This window comes from Ictalurus furcatus, chromosome 21 (assembly GCF_023375685.1).
Source record: "Ictalurus furcatus strain D&B chromosome 21, Billie_1.0, whole genome shotgun sequence".
Lineage (NCBI taxonomy): Eukaryota > Metazoa > Chordata > Actinopteri > Siluriformes > Ictaluridae > Ictalurus > Ictalurus furcatus.
In genome coordinates, this window is record NC_071275.1 from 11,102,601 (window position 1) to 11,126,100 (window position 23,500).

Below are 23,500 nucleotides of genomic sequence, written 5' to 3' on the forward strand. Positions count from 1 at the left end.
AGTAGATGAACTGCGCTGACAGTGTATTAAGCGCGGATGAATTGCCAGTGCGAGGCATAGATCAATGTCGTTCAACCTTTGGCGCACACGGGGCCCCGGCCTTGTCCTGGTGAAATGGAACAGGTTGCCGTCTGTACGGGCCGAGCCTTTTCACGTCCTCTAATTATATTCATGTTTTGGTGAAGCAGAAGCCTTTTTACAATGTGTAAATTACCGTCGGTTAAAGACGAGCGTCTAGAGTCGCTTCTGTGGGAGCTTATTTTGTAGTTCGACGACAGTGCTTTTCGTCGAAGACAGAGGATTTAGTTGATGATGGAGCCTCACTGCGTCCCACATCTTGTTTATTTATTTCTTTTGGTGAAACCTAAGACTTCAGCATGAACATATTGGTCGCAGTGATCATTTTAAACGGTCAAGATGTCCATGTTGTGGAAACGTGTTGTCTACCTCCGAGCTCGTAATCGCGCAGGCTCTCTAAATGGCAGCTCAGGGAGCCTTGTTTACACAGAACACAGCTTCAGCCACTTAGCAAGAACAACAGGGGCCTCGCCCTGTGATAAAACACACTTTCCCACAGGGACGCGCTCTCAATCATCCCCACTGTGTGCATTTCTGTCTGAGTGTCTGAGCTATAAATATTTGGGGTTATTAATTCTGAATAGAAAGAACATTTGGATCTTACTGTGTCAAATGGTTACGAGCGCAGCAAAGTATTTCAGCAGATTCAGAACAATTCTGCATGAAAATGGTCGTGGTTTAGCGATTCCGGCATTTTAAACATTTTTAAAGCATTTTTTTAAACTTCTGTAGCAGATCGTCTCACATCACATGCAATTATCTAACTCACTGAAAACAGGTTTTTCACAGACTTCCATAAAACGAAAAAAAATTATTATTATTTACCTTAAAATACTAAATACTTTTAGTGTTTTAAAAGGTAACTGTCGCCATTCAGTCATATTAACTTTATCTGGATTATAAGTCATTTTTCTTGTTTTATTTCTATTTTCCTCATTCTCTACTTCAACGAAGGTCTTGTTTATTTCCTCCTCCCAGGTGTGGTTTAGTAACCGACGAGCCAGATGGCGCAAACAAGCAGGAGCCAATCAGCTGGCAGCGTTTAACCACCTGTTACCTGGAGGGTTTCCTCCAACTGGAATGCCAACACTGCCAACCTATCAACTTCCAGAGACCACCTACCCTAGCACCACCCTCTCCCAGGGTAAGAACCAATCACATGCTGTGTCTTGAAGATGAACCGATGGTTTTGCTTTATCGTTCTAATAGGGCACGCGTTTGCATTGTAGATGGAAGTAGCACATTGCATCGACCTCAGCCTCTCCCACCCTCGTCCATGCACCAGGGCGGGCTCTCAGCCGACAGTAGCTCCGCCTATGGCCTCTCGTCCAATCGCCACACCTTCTCCAGCTACTCGGACACCTTCATGGCCCCGTCGGCTTCGAGCAACCACATGAACCCGGTCAGCAACGGGCTCTCCCCACAGGTCAGACCAAATTAAATCACATTCTTCAGTGCTGGAGTAGTGTTAAAGGAGCAGTGTGCAATATTTACAGCCCTCTGCTGTCTGTGATGTGAACTGCAGTTTGAATGAAAACATAGATTAGTAGACTACTGAGATCTATTGCATGGCAGTATTGTTAATTGGTATCTTTAAAAATATATACAGTATATTCTTACAGGTACATAGTGTACATAGGTACATACTGTACATAGTGTACACAGGTACTTAGTGTACATAGTGGTACAGTAGCTCTTACAGGTGTGGAAACACTTTTAAACATCACAAACTTCACCTTTAAATAATGTATTACTCATTAATCCTGAGTGCAGAGTTTTTTGGTTTTTTTTACCAAACGGGTCCTTGATTTAGACTTCCTTAAACAATCTACATCACAGAACACTTAAATTCTGGATTGTGATTGGTCGGAAGCTGTTGATTAGTTTTCTATAACAGCAGGTCTGACAGTAGTGAAGCTGCAAATCGCAGGATTGTATCAATGCGCTCATTCTAATACGTTAAAACGGGCTTAAAAAATGGTTATTGATTAAAAAAATGGGTGGTGAAGTTTTCTGTAAGGTGACATTTATGTAACATTTGTGGAAGGAGTCTCCAGTGTCAGTCCTTTGTCAAAGGTAATAGCTGTAACTATTAACTTCAGGAGAGAGAGAGAAAAGACCAGCTGGTAATGGAACGACTTATGTTATAACTGCTATAACATGAGTGAAAACAGGAACTAACATTAAATGTACCTATAAACGGATAAAAGGTGTGACACATTGTTCTTTAATGAACACGAATATGTAAATGTTGGCAAATTCCTGTGGTATAAGAGGAATAAAATGTACTCGGGGATGTGCTGTTATAGGAAAATGGTCCACTTTGTAGTGGTAAAAGACTCTCAATGTTTACTCCTCACCTAGCCTGCACTAGAGCGCTATAAAATGGTCACAGCTCCTAGAAACGTTGATGTTGTCTTAGAGGAAGTCGAAGCAGCACGAGTCGGATTGAAAGTGATTTTTAAAAAAAAATATATATATATATATATATATATGTATATATATATATATATATAAATTTACTCTGGTACTTACACCTCTACTCTGCACACTTTGTTTCTTCTGGATCTTGTACGGTAGCACTACTTGTATTACTCTGCTTTGCTTGTATTTTCTCATTTGTAAGTTGCTTTGGATAAAAGCATCTGCTAAATGAATAAATGTAAATGTAAATATATTTTCTTGAACACGTCAGTGTGCTTCCCATCTCTATGGAGTAGTTAACAGAGCAGAGAATTATGTCCTGAATGTGACTTGAAGCTTCAGTGTCCTAATTGCAGTTTGAGTCAATAGGTGTCTTTGGTTAGGCTTCGAGTGCGAGCATCTCCATCCGCTTCATATGGGATTGTTAGCACGTGTACAGTAGACACATGCTAACATGTCTTTCCAAGTACTGCTAGCTGTAGATCATTGGCGCTGTTGTGAATGCGTGTTTAGACAGAGAGAGCAGTGAAAAATGATGCGTATTGACGCAAGCGAAGAGTGAATTATACACAATTACCCATCAATACCGGGCAGTCTTGCTGACCCTCACCAACAAGACGTGGCTAACAAGCAGAAAATAAGATTGAAATGGTGTGTAAAGAGTTGAAAATGAATTTCAATGCTGCATTTGTCCACAATTACCCCTTGTTCACACGTGTTTTATTGAGAGTTTTTTCTCTGTCTTCTTTTTTTTCTTTTCTCAAAGCAGATTGGGGAACATTTTGTGGTATTAGCTCTCTAACTCTCTCTCTCTCTCTCTCTTTTTCCTGAGAAAGAAAGAATGAAGGATTTGATGACAAAAAAAGAGCTTTTCCGTTGCAGAAGGATAACATGGGCTCCTCGCCGTGTGTGTGATTGTTAATCACAGCACAGAGGTTTTAAGCGCTAATGCTCTCCTGCTCAACCTGCATAAATGCCACAGCACACACAGGGTTTTTAAAAAATTTTTATCCATTAATGTGCCTCCGTAATACCGGCTACAGAATCAGCTTCTCAGAATTCCTCTCAGTAATACATGATAAATGTTTCCTGGTTAATGCTGTGGATTAGGACTGCAGCTTTTGGGCTCGAGAAGAAATGAGAAATTAATTTTTGATTTTTTTTTAATGAGGAGGCTATGTTTTTAACATATTTGTTGAAAATGTATCAATTTTTTTCTCTTAAATCTGTTGGAAAATTTCAATTAGACATTTTAGAAAGTCTCAAATCAGACCGATGGTAAAGTGGTTCATAATTTCGGTATGCTATAATTAGGTTAGGGATAAAGCAATCAGGGAAAAAACAAGCAATTTATCAATTATTAAAGACTATTTTTATCCGTTTATGGTTACATTTAACATTGTGGAACATCTGTGAAAGAAGTTAGTTACTGTTCTCACTTTTGTCATAGCAGCAATGTTTCCCTTATTGACCTGCCTTTCTCTCGAAACTCCTCTGTCCTGAAGATGTCAAAAACTTAAACTTGCAGCTTTACCCCTGACTCTTGCAAAGCGCTGACACTGGAGACTCCTTCCATAAATGTTAAATAAACGTCTCTTTACAGAAAGCTTCACGGTATCGATGATTATACATTCTTATTTGTTAAGTTTAATCTGTTTTATTAAACTTGGAGTATGTGAAGCATCAGCATCGCTGTACAAGTCCCTGTGAATGAGGGAAAATGAATAAAAAATTAATGCCTTATGAGTATAAAACTGATGCAGCGTTCAGGGGTGATCTTTTATTCCACCGTCGTGTATTCCTAAACGTGGAAAAATGGTGAGATGTCCGAGGAGGAAGAGGAGGAAGGGTGAAGGGCTAAATCTCTCACTCATTCTCTCAATCTTTCTCTCTCGGCCATGTGGTAGAGCCATCAGACTCTCATCAGGCCGGAGATATATGTCCGGCCTGACAGCAGAGCCAGAGTTCAGGCTCAGCTCAAAGTCTCTGTGCTGTGGTTGCCAGCGCTTTCACACGAAACCTCTGACCGAACGCAGGAATCCCTACCGCATTCGAGCATCTGCTGCAGTCACTTACTGCTGAACCCCACATCCGTCCTTTCGCCGGGAATCTCTCGGCTTCCACACAACAGTAAAGCTCAATCTGGGTAAAACCTTAAAGACCAGAGGAGATGCCTGGCATTCCAGCAGTGTTTCCTAATAAAGGGCTGTTTGTCGTAAAGCTTTTCCCAGTGGAACATTTCTTTCTCTTTCATATCACAGGAGATTTAATAGCGATTCTCACTTGTGCCTCATTTAGCACAAGAAAATTCCTTGGTAGAAATAATACGAGACAAAAAAAAAAAAAAAAAGAGTTATGAGATTTTTCAAGGCAGAAAGAAAGACCAGGTCAAATCAAGTTCTAATGATATTCAAGTAAAATAAAATTGGAATCTCTTCTACAAATAAAATTGTAAATGCTTGAACAATAAATATATATTTGAGTATGTAACATATATGTATATTTAACTCAAATATATGTATTTTTAAAAAAAATAAAAAAACAAAACATTAAAATACAGTATTCCTGCATTTACAACTAAACTGGAACAGAGAATACCCGGCACCCAGAGTAATCCTCTTCATGTATACCCAGGCATGATAATGTTTATTGCAAATAAACCGCACATTTCTGTAAATATACAAAAGTACGTGTGTAGTATATTTGAATGGACTTGATGCGTCATTATCCTGTGTGTGACTTTTGCTGAGATTTTTCCTGTAAGATTTACTGATGTGTTTTGTATCAGGAGAAGACACGAAAGTTGTTGTTTTTTTCCGTGTGAGAGCAACCCTGTGTGTTCTTTTGAACCTAGAACCTTTAACCTGTAGGAGATGTGTCTTTAAGTCTGGTTCCTTTCCCAAGTTCTCTCTCTCTCTCTCTCTCTCTCTGAAAAAAAAGATCTTCCCTTTTCTAGATATAAAACACTGCTATATTGAACATCTGTTTGGTGGAGACAAGCCATTTCTGCTCGTAGCTGGTAAAAATCAACCAAAATGTTGTCATTCCTGGCAAATGGGTTGCGGTGGCCGAGTGGCCTGTGGTAATGGATCCCTGCTGATCTCAGGACAGCCGTCGCAGTCACCTTTCCAATCCCATAACCCACACAGACACACTACATTTTCTCATTACGGCCGGGCAGAAAACTCATCGCTGCTCAGCGGCCTGCGGTTGTCCTCATCGCCGCTTGTAGGAAGTCAGGAGGTTCGACTCGGAGCGCCGCCATGTCAAAATGAGATCCATTAAGCTGTGCTTGACTGGGTCGGAGGTACGGTCCCTTTTTCATTTTGGAGCACAGCAGGTGTTGGAAGAAGGGAAGGAGAAAATGGCCACCGGTCAATAAGGAAAGCATAGGTCATAAAAAATAACAAGGAAAATGTTTTTCACCTTCATTCTTTGTTATAGAGGACATTTCTCCTTGTGCGAACGTGTGGAACTTTCAAGTCCCTTAACAGCAACAAAGACGTCATGCAAACATTAACATATATTAGATGTAGTCTTGAGAAGATACACAGATGTTTATCAATCAACCTCAAACCGATAGATTCTGTAATCATAGACTTAAATCATAGATTTAGGTCATTTAGTATGGCATTTATTAGCTACATTAATAATTCGGTCAGTAAAAGGACCTCACAAGGATAGCAAGACAAATAATGTGTGTGTTCAAATGTCGTGCACGAATAAGATCTTGTTATGCGGTGTATCCTCTATCCTGCGATACAATACAATACGATAAGATGTGATACAATACAATACCATACCATGCGATATGATATGATACGATGGGATGTGATACGATACAATACCACGTCATACAATGTGATACAGTACCATGCGATGTGATATGATATGATACAATATGATACGATACAATACCACGTGATACAATACGATACAGTACCATGCGATGTGATACGATATGATACGATACGATATGATATGATACAATACCACGCGATACAATATGAAATAATATCATGCGATGCAATACAATATGATACGATATCGTGCGGTACGATATGATACGATACAGTACCATGCAGTATGATACTATACAAAGCGATACATTAGGATACGATACCATGCGATACGATACGATATAATACGATGCAATACAATGCAATGTAATGCGATTTAGTAGCCTCTGATTGACATATGAACAACTTTGTTCAGAATCTAGGGCAGGCCTATTGTTAATTCAAATATACTTTACTGTCCCTGAAGGGAAATTTGTTTGGTTTCTCTGTCTGTTCTTCAGTAAGCGTCTGCATGACGTCTATTGTTAACTCGAGAACAATGAATATTACAGAATATTATCAACCTGACAGAGTTACGGCCAAATCAGCTTGCTAGCCTATTAAATTATTTACACATCAGTTTAAAAATCAGCTCATGGTTGTTGTATTAATTAATTGCAGTCGTTTGCCTTTTAAATCGGCGCATCGGTCAAAATCCTCAAATTGTTACACCACTAATCAACACCGTGAGGATTTCAGAACTGAGAGAAGTAAGAGAAATTTCTGGACATGCGAGTGAGGCAGGATGGCGAGTAAAAGTGAGGAAGCCTCGATGCGCACACTCCTCACACTCCTTGCTTTGATCTTTGTCCCCGGGCCTGTGTGTGCCCGCGTCGCCCGCTCTAACCGCTCTCACCGCCGCCGCTCTCGAGCTCTCCACAACTGTCTGACTGAGATAAGGGAGGAGAGACGCTCCGACTCCGTCTGAACCGTCCTCCTCGTCTATACTGCAGCACTGCGCATTTACACAAGCTCCAAAGAACAGAACTCAGCTTCCATCATCTATGTTCCTCATTGACTTTCGACAAGACCTGTGTTTCTCCTGAATATAAATGAGAGTGCACACACACACTCACACACACACACGCACACACACGCACGCACACACACACGCACACTTGGGCATTATTATAAGCTGCACACTGGGCACGGTGTCAGCTGGCGTGCTCTCAAAGCAGATGAGCGCATATCTGTATTTATACCACCCTGTACACACTTCCCGTGTGTGTGTGTGTGTGTGTGTGTGTGTGTGTGTGTGTGCTTACGGAGGGGTATTTATTTTAATAATTACATTAAAGCTGATACTGTTTATGTTTTTGGTGTAATGGGAAAAGATGCATAAGAGGCTTGAGAAAGAAGATCCGTGCCAAGAAATGTGCTTGGGTTTTCCCAAATCACCCACGGGCGCAAAAACTTTTAGCATCAGGGGGTCTGGTTGGGTGTTCTGGTAATTTCTCTTTGTATCTAAAAGGGGAAAAAAATATATTTTCTTCCCCTTTTCACCCACGTCTGATCTACTAAAGACGTTCCCAGGTTCAGAGCTCAGACCCGTTTCTGCACTTTATTTGCATGCGAGAGTGAAAGGCTGTAAATAAATCAAAAGTGTATAAAAAGTACACTTACACAGCATCAGTACTCTGACGGTTTGGTAAGACTCTATTGTCTGTTGTGCAAGTGTTATGGTATAGTTTATATATATATATATATATATATATATATATATATATATATATATATATATAAGGTCAGGGTTAGCGATCCTGTGTGAGCTTAATGTTCATATCTGTTCTTACAACTTTAGACACGTTTATGGAAAAGCTATGTGAACGTCACGTGTTAATGATCACATGGAAAACGTGACATTTACCCACGTTTTTATACACATCACCTGTATGTTTCGCATGCAGTGGAATTTCACGTGATTTTTACGCACGTCTTACACAATCCCTTGAATCTCTCTCTGTACGTATGTTTGTCTGTCTCTCTGTGTGTGTGTCTCTCTCTCTGTCTCTCTCTGTGTCTCTCTTTCTGTCTGTCTCTCTCTGTGTCTCTTTATCTCTGTATCTCTCTCTCTGTGACTCTTTTTCTTTCTGTCTCTCTCTGTGTCTCTCTTTCTGTCTGTCTCTCTCGTTCTGTCTCTCTTTCTGTCTGTCTCTCTCTTTCTCTCTGTCTCTCATTGTCTCTTTATCTCTGTCTCTCTCTGTGTCTCTTTTTCTTTCTGTCTCTATTTCTCTTTCTCTCTTTGTTTCTTTATCTCCCTCCCTCTCTCAATCTCTTTCTGTGTCTCTCTTTCTTTTTGTTTCTTTCTCTCTCTCTTTCTGTCTCTCTCTCTCTCTGTGTCTCTTTCTCTTTTTCCCTTCACTCAGATATAAAAGGCTACGGAGGGACAATAAAATGCTATTTAAATGCAAGACTCTCTCTCTCTCTCTCTCTCTCTCTCTCTCTCTCTCTCTTTCTCTTCCCCTCTCAGAGATAGTTTTTCCCTCGCTGAATGTGAGCTCCTGTTTCCTGATAAATGGTGAATGTCTGCGATTTTTTACATTTATCTTGCAGAAGCAAGCAGCCAGTATAAAATTGTGCGTGTGTGTGTGTGTGTGTGTGTATCCTAAATGCCAGTTACAGTGAGATATTTCTGCTGGGATTTACAGCATTGAGTCTCAATTTGGCCCCAAATTACAGATTTCTTTAAAATCATAATACAGATTATTACCTTTCTATAGATTAGGGGTTTTTTTCTGTAGACAGGTGGAAGTGTGTGTGTGTGTGTGTGTGTGTGTGTGTGTGTGTGTGTGTGAGGGTGTTTAGACATATCCAGGCTTGGCTTTGTCCTCAGATCTACAGGTTCAGTAGGTCAGGAGGTCACGGGGTCGCTGTCTGCCCGAGTAAACATGGGCGAACCTGCGCTGGTAGCTCCAGCCATTTGGATGGCGTCACTTTCTCCAATGTGCTTCCTGTTAGTTCCACATGCCGGTGTGACAGGTGCGTGGACGTGATTAATACCGCAACGGCTTCTTACTCGCTTACACGCCACACTCACATGCTCTCGTTTTCTCTCACGCTCATCGGCACCCCACCGGATAAAATCCCCCAAAACCCTCAGAGATTTTTCCCCCCTTTGAGATCAAATTCTGTGCCTTGGATATTTAATATGGACGTCTTTGGATGTCCATAAAACGGTTCTTACATAAATGAAAGAGGCTTGATGAGGATTTAAAATGATTTCGGGGAAGGATGATATTGTGTTATGAGTCTATCATGGCTTTGGGACACTGTCAGAAATAAAGAAGTACTTATCCTCGTCATACTTGGTATTATAAAGCAGACATTTTGTGTACTTTTAATATGAATATTATATCAGGACACATTTCTAAATGTATTTTAATACACATTATTAGGCATTAGTGACCTCTGGTGTACCTTTAAAACTTGCTGAACATACAGTAGGGATGTATTTTGTTCAGTGGTTTGATATGAAGCTCACAGGACAAACGAAGACAACATTAATTTATGGAAGTGTGCAATTATTTTATGAACTGTTTGGTCAGGGTCGTGGTGACTTGAATTCTTAGTTTGTTGTTTTGTGTGTGTAAAAAAAAACAATCCCAATTTTAGTTGATACTGATTATCTGTCCTTACAGGATTTCACAGAGGTTTTTTTTGTGATTGTTGTGGCCAAAAACATTTGCTTTTGCTGTGGCTTTTAAAAAAAAAATTGCGATGCAACTTGCGGAGTTTTTTGTACTTTTTTTGCGGAAAACTATTTCTCAATCGCATGAAATGGTTTCGCACGGTCTTTCACGGTGATGTTTGTTGGTAAATGAATCCTTTTAGCTGTACTTGTGTTCGATGCACATGAATCGAAGAAGGCTTCGGCTTCGGCTTCGGCTTTGTCTCGCCCCGAACCTGCGGTAAATCTAAAAACTTGCAAGCTCCTCCGAATATTGCGGCGTTCACTTGTCCGATCGGAAAACCGTTAAATCCTGCAGGGACTAGATTTTGAACTGAAGTGATGTAGCTTAGGTTGAGGAACTGTCAGAGCTAGAACTTGTTTTCCAGGCCACGCCTACTTCAGGATTTAATGCTGCGGTTCACTTGTACTCGTACCTTGGAACGTTCCATGTCTGTTTTCCTGAGTTCCTGAGATCAAAATGTCATATTTGTCTGCCTAGTCGCTGAATTTATATTTGATAAACATCTACATGAATTATTTCTGCACAGTTAACAAAAAGACATGACGTATAACATGACTCACCTGTCTCGTTCATGTTTGCTCATGAATATTATGTCACGTTGGTCTTATCACATTAGGATATTTGGCCTGAAATTATCAGAATTACGTTACAAATTTAAACTTACTGAGCTGTTAAAATGTTGACTGCCATATTGGTGTGCTGCTATAGTGCTGTGATGTTAGGTGTGTTTATGTCAGAGAACTCGAGCGAGGTGGATATTGGAGTTCCTGACTTGCAATTGAAGTTGAACGGCTGTACCTTCTGTACTTTTGCATGTCGGAGATCGGGTTTGTTTCATATACAGTATAATAGCATTGTTTAGCACTCCTTGTCTAAATGCTAATTAAATTACATGCACCTTCCGCATGTAAACACTAAAGGAACAAGGAAAGATTAGGAAAAGTACAGTCTGCTACCTTTTCTTTCGGAGAGTGTAGGTACAACGTCTCAAATAAAAGTGATCAGATTGTATTGTTTCAGCTCGAGTATCACTCGGTTCTTGAACACCCTCACCATCCTCTGATTAGGAAGTGTGTGTCAGCCATGGCGCTCATCTGGAAGCATCCCTCTGCTCCCTGCCTCCAGCTGAGAGCTATTTCACTATTTATTTACATGTGATTATGGCTATGAGGGCCAGATATTAACACTGTCAAGAATAATTTGACCTGACATTTTTCACTGGGACGCCCCCCTGCTGTCTTCAGCAAACAACCCCCCCACCCCCACCCCACCACCACTGTGGGTTCTTCCTCAGTTCCTTTACTATGCTCTCTCTCTCTCTCTCTCTCTCTCTCTCTCTCTCTCTACCACAGCCATGCTGAAAGCACTCATCCAGTATCATAAAATGTGCCGTTTAATTTCTGCGAAGTGAGAAGTGTGTGTGTGTGTGTGTGTGTGTGTGTGTGTGTGGGTGTGAGCTCCTGTTCCTGGTGGCTGAATCCATCCCGCAGCCACTCAAGCATATCACTAGCGGAGAATAGAGGATTGCGCTCCATGCGCTTTGCAATTGCTCCCCAATAGAAGACACATTAACCTCTGGTTCTCCGCCGAACACACTGCCAGCGTTTAGAGAGTGAGTCGGCTCATTCCCAGCTCGTGTCCCTCACTTTACACACTTTACACTTCGCCGCCTTGCCTCCTGCCCCATGAGAGAGAAAGAGCAATAGAGCACAGACCTTTTTACAGCTTCTGTCTGCTCCCTGACACACACACACTCACACACACACACACACACACACACACTCTTTGACCTTATACATTAACAGATAGTGACAGTTAATATGGGCCTGTGCATTAAAGGTGCAATAGTTGATTTTTTAGAAAATAATCTGGAAAAATATAGATGAAAAAAAAAACCTGTTTAAGCCATGGCATGAGCATCAGGATGTTACAATGCTGAGAAAAGCCGTTCGGAAAGCTGCGGTCCAGCCCGAGAACAATTCTCTGTGTTTACCGGTCCCTCCACAATTGACGCAAAATCAAACAAACTCCGCAATATTCAGAGGAGCTTATTACCGCAGATTTTCCGCAGATTCTGGCTGAGACGGGTCACGTGACGTCATTACAACACGCGTTCAGCCAAAGCCCTCTTCAATTCACGTGCGTCGAACACGAGTACAGCTAAAAGGTCTAGTTTACCAACAAACATCACTGCGAAAGACCGAGCGAAACAATTCTGTGCGATTGCAATTTCACCAATTTAAGTAGTTTGTCACAAAAAAGCACAAAAAAACTCCGCAAATTTGCATCGCAAAGTTTGAAAAAAAACTGGGTGAAATCTTGTGAGGACCGTTTTACATTACTTCTGTTATTTTTCGGTGTTTTTTTTATAGACACACCCCTACCCCTGCCCCCATTTCAGTCTATTGGGAAAGGAAAACTGTGAGCAAAAAAACAAAACTCATCTACAGAACAAGCTAGGCTAGATATTTAGCTGATACTAGCTACTGGTTAGAGCTTTTACCAACAAACAACATATATATGTTCATCATACATATATATATATATATATATATATATATATATATATATATATATATATATACACACACACACACACACAGAGAGAGAGAGAGAGAGAGGGAAAATCAGTAAAAAGGCACTCCAGCAACTTTTTTGGGGAAAAATAAAAACAAGTTATGTGATACATCCTCCATGTTTGTTTCTCTGGGTTGCCCCTGAATTTGAAACCTGATTGGTCAGGAACAAAAAAAAAGAGTTTGTCTTTTCTAAAACAGCAAACCTCCCAGTAAGACTACATGTGAAACATTTGATGGCAGTTGAAGTGAGAAACAACCTAAAGTGGTACAGTCCATGATTTTGAGTGGGAAATGATTTATTGTGATATCTATAGCCTAATCTTTCAAAATGATCCATTCCATCTGCAGTGGCTTAAATTTCAACGTTAACACACAGCTCCGTGTGTGTGTGTGTGTGTGAGAGAGAGAGAGAGAGAGTGAGAGTGACTGTGTTGATGGTGTAGAACAGGAGTGTATTAGAGGATATTAGCGAGCTGGCCGGTCAGAGGAAGCCATATGCGCTGGGTTTGATGCCGTTAGCGGGCCGTGAGGACTGACAGCTTGTTCCAGCAGTTGCTAATCGCTCTCATCTGTGCTGCACTTGTCAGTGCCCAGATTCTGTCAGTGCCAATCAGACGCCTAATTGAACACAATTATCACACCTTGCCTTCATCGCTTCAGCATCTCCTGGGTCAGTCTCTATTTCCTTTCCTCATTTCTCTCTCTCTCTCTCTCTCTCTCTCTCTCTCTCTCTCTCTGTCCTCGACGGAAGCTTCTTTTCACTTTTGATTAATGTGCTGTGGCCAATTAAGGCGCTGACGCTCACCGCTGCCCCCGTCATCTGCTCCCTGCCACCAGTCGGCTTGGCTAGGCACTCCCAGGCTGCTTAATTGCCCCGCGCTCGACTTCCACCGTGACCAAAAGCCCCCTAATTGAATTTATGCAACCACTGTTATTTTTAAATAGTCATTTTGTCTCCTCAGATGGGGGCTGTGCTGTGTGTGTGTGTGTGTGTTGGGGGGAGGGGTGCGGTCCACATTTCTGCAGGCTAGACTTGTGTGATTATGGGTTTATGATTTTATTGCTGGAAGCTGCTTTTACATTTTCACATCACTAAATAAAACTGATTAAAGTGTTCATAGGAAACACGTAATAGGTTTTATATAGTCTAAATATTCCGTTAAGTAGCATTACTTACTGCATTAGTTAACTTGTAGGCTAGTTCAGCATTAATACACCTTTAATAACGTTAATAAAGTAACACAGTAACTTAGCTCACTTCATGAAAGTGTTGATTCAAGTAGCATCAGTTCATTTACAGCATTTCTAAATGTTCGTTAAAGATTATCCAAATATTATGTTGTTTATGATGAGGAAGTGATTTCACTCTCTGATGCAGGTTTGGGTAATTTTGGTTTGATATTCTAAAAATAAATAAATAAATAAATAAATAATACATGGTTGTTAATGGTACTGTTGGTGTATTGATGCCAAAGTGAATGGGTTGTTAATAGATCTGGCACTGATCTAATGAAATTAAAGAAACGTGCTTATTGTATTGTATTTATTTATTTATTTATTATTTACTCAAAAACTCTTACTCCTTTTTACACCATTAAACCACATGAGTCTCTCTCCGGTTTCATGCCGCCTATCAGCTCGGCCAATCAGTGATGTCGTTCTGCTCCTCTCCGATAACTCTCAGCGGCTCACACACACTCGGGCAGCTCACACACACACTCGGGCGGCGGATTCTCCGCGGTTCTCCACCCTGACCTCTGTTAAACTTGAAGGTACCACCGGAGGGCACTGAGGACTCAAAAAGGGGGAGTTTGTGGTGACAAAAGTCCCCACAATCCACTGTGGGCCAGATTAGGAGTGTGTGTATGTGTGTGTGTGTGTATTAGGAAAGAAGGGTTCTGCTGCTATCTCCTCTGCAGGCTGACGGCCCTCAGGCGAATTCAGTAACTCAGTCCTACAGAAGTCTTTGTACTCAACACTTCAACACTTCACCAATCAACAAACCTGTGTGTGTGTGTGTGTGTGTGTGTGTGTGTGTGTGTGTGTGTGTGTGTGATAGAGAGAGAGAGAGAGAGAGAGAGATTGAATAGCTCTCTTATATGATACCGTATATCATGCATTTATTTATTTTATTGTATTTCCCATAGACTGAGTAAGCTCTAATAAGCTTTAATAAGCTATGGGGGGGGGGGGGGGGGTAAATATAGGATTTTTGACTGTTATTGTTACAAGAGTGAACTTATATACAAAATACAAAATAAATCGTAAAATGCAGTTTAATAAATAGCAGAATCAATAAAAAATATAGAAATAACCAAATGTTAAATAAATAAGAAATATAAATAAGGCTGTTGTATATGGCATGGGGGAACAAACTGAATGTTTTTGACTTCTAACATGAAGTTTTAAAAATATAAAACAAGCAAATAGATAAATAAGCTAAAAATAATGTACAAATCTGTTTAATAAATAATGAGTAAGAATATATCAATAACAAAATGTTATTTTATGTAATTAAGTAAGTAAGTAAGTAAGTAAATAAGTAAATGAAGCTGTTTTTTTACAGCATGGGGAAATAAACTTTAGGTTTTTGACTCTCATTGTTACTCAAATGTACTTACAAAGAAAATAATGAAAAAAATGACAAGTGACTAAACAAATGAATGAATAAATAAACAAGTTAGTTTGAAAAGCTGTTAAATAAACAATAAATAAAACTAAATGGGAGGGGGGAACACATTTAGGATTGTTGACCCTTATTGTTACTAAAGTGAACTTACAAAAGAAAGAATATTTATAAAACGATTGACTAAATGAATGAATAAATATGTTCAAATTAAATAGTAAATTAAAATAGTCAATAAGAAATAATTAAAAGCCTATGGCATGGGAGAATTTATTTAGGATTTTTTTCACTGTCATTTCTTCTAAAGTAGAGAACAAAGATGACGAATCTACGAATGAAGAAACAAACAAATGAATATGTTAAAAGGCTGACGAATGAATAAGAGCTACATATGTGAAATTTAAAAAAAAATTAATAAATAACAAAAGAGATAGAACATATAGGATGGTGGATTAAATGCCGGATTTTTGATTGTCATTGCTACTGACGTGGAGTTCCTTCAAACTTTGAATGAACAAATAAATAAATAAACAAACATACAAATAAATAAATAAATAAATAAATAAGCAGCGTACTTATAATTCTCATTCCCACTTGTGAAAATGTCATCTAGCTGCCACTTACATTTATAGCATAATAATTTTATAGTGTCTAATTTGACTGCTCGGTGTGTGTGTGTGTGTGTGTGTATGGATGGAGTGAAAGCCTGGCGTTTTGTCTGTGTGTTTGTTTATCTAAAAGGATGCACATTGTATCAATTTACACTTGTGCTTTAGAGATGCCGTAGGCTGTGAGCTCTCAGAAGTTGGGAGAATTAATTAGTTTTTTTCCCCTCTTCATATTAGGACTTATTGAGTAATCTATGAGCAGAGAGAGAGAGAGAGAGAGAGAGAGACGGGTGTGTGTTGAGACGGGCACTTGCCCCGAGGCTGTGTGCTTCTACACTCTGCAGTCCTGGCAGCGGTTATCTACACAACACAGCTCATCAAAGTCACACGAAAGAGAGAGAGAGAAAGAAAGAGAGAGAGAGCGCAAGAGAGAGAGAGAGAGAGAGAGTGAGACTGGGGGATGGGAGGGGAGGAGATTGTGAAGTGTGTGTGATAGCCACGAGGTGCTCATCTTCTTCCCTCTCCAACTTGAGATGATCCAGATAAAACATGGTATCAGATTAAGACTCGGGATGCTATTGATTTGTGTTTTTTCAGCCACGTGAGCGTCCCCAGGTGACGAGACATGTGTAATCAGATCTCAGGTGAAGGAGATAATCTCACTGCATGCGTAAAGGTTAAACAACTTCTCCTCAACCTTCTCATGGAACTTAGCTTGTTACTTGCTGTAGTTTTTTACACACACCAAGCATGTAGCTCACTTCACTATGCACAAAGTATTCATTCCTTTCTACCCATAGATAGAGACCTCCCTAAGACCACCAGTGTGTGTGTGTGTGTGTGTGTGTGTGTGTGTGTGTGTGGTATGAGTGTACAACTGTGAGGTTTGGGTTTTTAACACTGTGTTACTGACCAGCATTGAATGCTTTCTGTTGCTGGACTGTTTCTCAACAGTGACATCTAGGTGTGTAAAACACTTGTACCATCATACTGTCAACCATTTAACTTTTTGGATGAAGAAGAAAGAAAAGGAAAAAGAGGTCGGCCTCGCGCTTCCAGTTTCGGGTTTCGGGCTCCATCCCAAATGCTGGTGTAGTGCACTCATGGCCGCTTTAACAGGATATTAGCATTAGTATTAGAATTAAAAATCTGCCTGTCATTTTAACCTGTACAATAATCTGTATATAAATGTAACATCAAAACCTAGATCCTGTCAGGCATTTAGCTCTCTTAGCTCTTGGTATATACATTAAGTGTTTTCAATTTCTTAGCCCCCTATAAGTGTCCTACTACTTCTATGATATGATTGTAGGATTCAACATGGAACCTCAAAAGGTTCCTCCAGAGGGACAAACTCCTTCAGGGTTCTAGATATATGTTATTTTTAAATGATGAAAGAAAGAAGAAAAATGAATAGAAGGAATACACCCTTAGAGAAAAAAAAAGGTTTTAGAGGGTTCTTGGTCTTATGAAGGTTCCTTTTCATGGAAGAATGGGGTGCAGGGAGGCTAATACTTTGTGTACAGAAGCAGATGGGCAACAAACTCATCTGGAACCAAATACATGTTCTTCTGAAGGTGTATTCTGTGATATGTGTGCATATATTTATACAGGGTTCTGAGGTCTGTGCTCCTAAGAGTGCTTCTGTATTAGAAAGCGCTCCATGTACAGTAGAACCATTCTAGTACACCCCTGAAGAACTCTTGAAGTGTACTATATCCAGTAGAACATTTTTAGAAGGAGGAAAAGAATCCATATTATCCCATGCACATGTTAAGGACCCTTCAAGAACCACCTTTGAGTAACACCAGGCAAAATGTTAAACTCCTGATCTACGTATTACGAATTTAAAAAAGGGTTTTTCCGTGGTTCTTTACGCCTCCGAAAGGGTTCTACTTGAACCCTGTGTGTAAGTAAAGCACTTTGTTGTAGGGTTCAACTGTTTCTTCAGAGAGACAATGAAAGATCACACATCTTCATGAGTGTGTTACACAGCGCTGTAGCGTGTAGTATTGCCTCCTCATGGCTCCGGCATTCCCAGTTCCTCTTCCACCTGTGTCTCAACTGGAAGGACCATGGATATCCAGCATACATGAATCCATGTCCCATACATGCTCCATGTGTGTGTGTGTGCGTGTGTGCGTGTGATGTGTGTGTGTGTGTGTGTGTGTGTGTGTGTGTGTGTGTGTGTGTGTGTGTGAGAAGTCCTACTGATAGAATTACCATTCGGAAATGGCTAACCGATGTGGCTCAAGTGTTTCCCATTTCCTAGGAGAAGCGTTTGTCAAATATTAAAAATAATACGTTTCCTCCAGAGCATCAAGGATCAATATATGTATGTACGTGTGTATGTGTGTGTGTGTGTGTGTGTGTGTGAATGTGTGTGTCTAAGCAACTCCATGATGGACTAATTGGTTTAGCAGGCAGGGAGGCCAAAGGGCAGCACAGCGTAGCTGATTTAACAGGAACCTGATGTGAAGAGAAAGAGAGAGATCGTGTGTGAGGCATCTTTCTGTCCTCTCTCTCCATCTCTCTCTATCTCTCTGTCTCTCTCTCTCTCTCTCACTCTCTCTGTCTCTCTCTCTCTGTCTCTGTGTCTCTCTGTCTCTCTCTGTCTCTCTCTCTGTCTCTCGCTCTGTGTCTCTCTGTCTCTCTCTCTCACTCTCTCTGTGTCTGTCTGTCTCTCTGTCTCTCTCTCGCTCTGTCTCTCGCACTGTCTCTCTCTGTCTCTCTCTGTCTCTCCCTCTGTTTCTCTCTCTCTCTCTATCTCTCTCTTTCTCTCAGGGCCTTATGTCCCTGAACACGTCTCATAAACCTCTTAAATATACTGCGGGTTACAGATGTACCATCTTGTTTATGGAACTGACGCAGAGCATTAAGAACACTTTCCCCTCAGTTCGCTTTGTCTGTCTCACATCTGGCGTTACTCGAAATCTCAATATTGTACAACTTGAAATTCCTTCATAGCTTCCACGGCATTGTACAGCCTGTGTACTGTACATCAGTAAAGCAGTCAAGCTGGAAAGCACCGACGTGTTTCGTTAACGTTAACCATCACGTTACGTCACGTTAACGATCGCACGACTCACGTTTGGTTTTTAGTCACTTAATATGTTATATTTCACGCAGTAGTACCTGTGTACCCCCCCCCCACACACACACACACACACAAATTTTTCACCTTAATTCCTTCACATGCAGTCCATGTGGTTTTCTCCTCCACATGATTCATTCTTTTTCACAGATTCATCCATTTACACGGCATCACCCTCGTGCATCATTGTTCTACAGTATGTGTGATCGCATATTACTCGCATAATCACATGAAAAACTCATCAAATCTTTGTCGAGCATCATATTCTCCCATGCATACAGAGGAAAGTAAAACTCCCAGTCCTGATGCACACCTGTAATTCAAATCTCAAAGACTGTGGTAATATATTTGTTTTTCTTTCAAAGCAGTCACATTTCTGTGCATTTTCACCATTATTTTATGTATATATAGTATACATACTGTATATCACAAAGGTAAAAACACCAACTCCACCCCTAAACTTGACCATAACCCGAATTGTTAATATTGTGCAAATTTGCAAGTAATATCACTCACAGCAAATGTCCTGTGTCCTAATTCAAACAATTCACTTTACTTTAAAACATATTTTACTTTAAAACACATCTTTTTTTATCTTAACTTTATACATATTCGAGTAGCATCTTTCACTTTTTTTAATGCAAAACCCCATGTTTTCGCTTTCAACTCTAATTTTCCTTTTTTTTTTTTACTATCCTTTATATGCAAATGTAATATATATAAAGTTAAACAGCTGTGGATTTGTGATCTGTTGTATAAAGCGCGGTGTAATTCGGTCGAAAAACAAAAAGGCACGTTCATGAATGGGTGCTTGGCTGGATCTTTCTTGACTCGTTATTATTCATGAGCAGGGGATTGTGGGATGCCTGGAGGGTGGGATTAAGTTCTCCCTCAGCGCTTGTTGAGCTGCCTGGCCGCCGCCCGTGCCCTGCCTGGGAGTCCATGCTGTCCCGGTGCTCTTTTACTCTTAATACATCTCTGGAAGAATTTCCAGGGTGACATTTAGTGTGTGTGTGTGTGTGTGTGTGTGTGTGTGTGTGTTGATGGATAAATTCCAAGCCACTCATTAAACAATCAGTGGAGCTTTTAAGATCTTCACATCATGCAACTCTTCAGCAATATTATTTGTAATTATTTCTTATCTACAGCAGCATCCGTGAGAACGGATAAGAATTTCATTGTGCGTTGTAGTTTGTGGACATGACAGTAAAGTTCTTCTTGAAAAGTTCTTAAAGTTCATGCCTGACTCACGGAGAACTCAGATCGGACGTTTTAAGCGTCATTTGCTTTATTCCGCCGTGTCTCTGCAGGTGATGAGCATCCTGAGCAACCCCAACGCCGTGCCCACTCAGCCACAGCACGACTTCCCCATCTCACCGCTCCACAGCAGCCTGGACGCCTCCGGCTCCATCTCGGCCAGCTGCAGCCAGCGCTCGGATCCCATCAAGAGCGTGGAGAGCCTGGCCTCGTCCCAATCCTACTGCCCTCCTACTTACAGCGCCACCAGCTACAGCGTGGACCCCGTTACGGCCGGCTACCAGTACAGCCAGTACGGCCAGAGTGAGTACCGCTCCTGTCCGCATCATCCCGACCAGCAGTTCTAATACCTTATCGTTTCTATAGCAACAGCTCGACACTTGTATTTTTTATTATATTATTTTTTTAAACCATGTGCAACCGTTGACTTGTTGAAGGAGACATTTAACATTTAGCATTTTTGGAAGGAGTCTCCAGTGTCAGCACTTTCTCAGTAACATGACTAAGTGTGTGTTTTTTTTGTCTTATTAACGTCAAGAGATAGAAAAAAAAATAGGCTGGGAGTGAGGAAACGACTCTTTATGTAAGTGATAACAGGAACGTGTTTCTCAGATGTTCTACAACGTTAAACGGATAAAAAAAAGTATGAAGTGTCGTTCTTTAAAAAAAGAAAAAATCGCTGCAGCATAAGAGGAATAAAACACTTCCGGGTGGTAACAGTAACTCTGCTTCTTCACACCACTCCTTCGTTGATTATTTTCCTCCAACAGCACAACATAGCATGTTTTATTTCTTCCACCTTTGTCCCGGAGTGGCCCATACTTCATGTTTACTCGAAATATTTAGTAATACAGAGTCACAGTATAATCTAGAAGGTTTCAGTGTCTCGGATTAGCTGCAAGTGCAATCAACTTGACTTTCTACCACTGGGCAAAAATAATTGTTTTGTTTAAGGGTGGTGGAAGTGGTGAACGTGTCGATCGATGGCTGTGTCTCTTTCATTCCGTGACCCCTGTGGCCAGAGGAACACACACATGCTCCTGATAAAGATCCTATCCATGTCCCGGGGCTCCTCGGTTAGTCACACTCCACTCTGCTCGGCTGGGGAAACGGGCACCGGGCTGCTTCAAAGCGCACCAAGTACCCTCGGGGGGGTCAGTGTCCTCTTAGCCACCTCTCTCACCTTCCCTCACACACACACACACACACACACACACACACACACACACATACTGCAGGCCAGGAAAGGACTGATTGATTGAATTAACATAATCAGTGGCTGGTGTTGACACCGGGGCCAAACTGCAGCACTTCTGCTCACTGCCTTGGTGTGGAGTGCAAGTGAAGTGTGTGTCCTCAGTGCGTGTGTGTGTGTGTGTATGTGTGTGTTGGATCGATAGGAAGGTGGATCACTGTGGGAGGCAAGTTGATGAGTGAGTGTCAGGTTAATTATCAGAGAGATTGAGCGACACGAGCCGCTTAATGACGGCAGAATGAATGGAAGGGCTTTGATGAGGAGTGTGTGAGGCATGAAATCCGAGATGCCAAGAGTAATAAAGAGTGGCACACACACACACACACACACACACATCTCCAGTGAGTGACAGCACGGGTTCATGCTTAAGCTATGCCAGTGTCATCAAGTGCTGCCAACAGACAGGAAGAACGGTGATTGGTCGCTGGGAATACTGGTGATCAGTAAATGGATGTCGGGAACAATGGTGGTCAGTGATTGGTCATCGGGAATAATGCTGATCACTGATTGGTTGTTGGGAACAAGAGTGATAAATAGTCAAAAGTCACTAAATCTAGATACAGTAAGTTAGCAACGCTAGTGTGGAGACAGACTATATCTAAGAATCTAAGAATCTGATAGGCCAGTATTTTTCCTTTAACGCCCTTACCAGCAACGTGATTGGCTCTTTCTTTTTATGAAAAGGCAGGACTTGCGTAATACAGTGCTATCCCTGTCCCGTACTCATATAGGATATAGTGAGAATAATGACACAACTAAGCACACAACTAATGTGTGTGTGTGTATGTGTGTGTGTGTGTGTGTGTGTGTGTGTGTGTGATTTTCTAGGTGCAGTCGACTACCTGGCTAAAAATGTCAGTCTGTCCACCCAGAGGAGGATGAAGCTGGGAGATCACTCTGCAGTACTCGGCCTGCTGCAGGTGGAGACGGGACAGGCCTACTGATCATCTCATCACTCACACACACACACACACACACACACACACAAACACCCTCACACACACACACCAGTGGATCTGCTTATTAAGTGATCTGCTTGTAATTCTCTAACACTTGTGTGTGTGAGAGACTTCCAGCCTGATGTCCCTGGTGTTTAAGCGAGAACTCGTCTGATAAAGAGGACAGGCTTTTATTTCTGACCGTGTCTCTTCCTGTACTGTATATACTCATCTATGAAGTCAGACGTCATTAAAAATTGTTCATTTTTTTTATTAGTACTCTCCTGATAATGATATTTCTCCTCTTCCTTGTTGTTGTAATTATGATTAACACCTTTGTTTTTGCTCTGAAACACAACACCGACCGGATCTCATGCAAAAGTCCGTCGAATAATTTTATGATTTCAACAAACATCATCATCGTCATCATCATCATCATAATGAAGCTGTATGAAAAGCTATGAGTGCAAGTCCCTTCATTCCTTCATTTCTTCGTTCTCTCTGAATTTGTGTTCGTCAGACCGTGACATTCCTTTCCCGTTCCCAAATTTCGGAACTCTGTAGTCTTAATGTGAAATGGTGCGCATTGACGAGCTTTCCTATTTCGCTTTACATTCCAGAAGATCTTGGGAAGTCTGACTGAGGACCTTCTCCTGGGAATTTACGTCATCGCTTGTGAGACAAATGTTCTCTGCGCTACTCTTCTCCCTTAGGAAAGAGGATTTGTGGGATATAGGCTCTGTTTGTGTGGTCCTACGGACAACCAAAATTTTTCGATCTCTAAATCACTAAACTCTTCACATTAAAGACTCCCCTTGAGCGAAGTTAAATATGCATCTACAGTACTGCATGTATGTAGGCCTGGTAAAAATCACGTTTTGAGAGAAACAAGGTGTTTCAGAACCTGGTTTCACCTCCTAAAGACTCAGAAGCACTTTGCTTAGGCAGCAGATGAAGGACTTTCGTGTACCTACACTGAACTTTGACCTCATCTACTATTATTACTGAATTATTCCACTGCAGTTACTTCCTGGATTCTTCCTTTGTATAAATAACATAGAGCAAAAAAAAAATGTAAATGCTTTGTAATTTAATGCAACAGTTTTCATT

At 40.9% G+C, this 23,500-nt stretch overlaps 1 protein-coding gene across 1 annotated transcript in view; it reads left to right on the plus strand.

The window, feature by feature from the left end:
- Window positions 1-22,819, plus strand: part of pax7a (paired box 7a) — a 58,889-nt gene extending 36,070 nt beyond the window's left edge. Inside the window, exons 6-9 of the mRNA XM_053652907.1 lie at window positions 1,057-1,222; window positions 1,308-1,504; window positions 20,251-20,500; window positions 22,281-22,819. Coding sequence (XP_053508882.1) covers window positions 1,057-1,222; window positions 1,308-1,504; window positions 20,251-20,500; window positions 22,281-22,396 — 729 coding nt within the window. The 3' untranslated portion in view covers window positions 22,397-22,819. The remainder of the gene's footprint in view (window positions 1-1,056; window positions 1,223-1,307; window positions 1,505-20,250; window positions 20,501-22,280) is intronic.
- The last annotated feature ends 681 nt before the right edge of the window (window positions 22,820-23,500 follow it).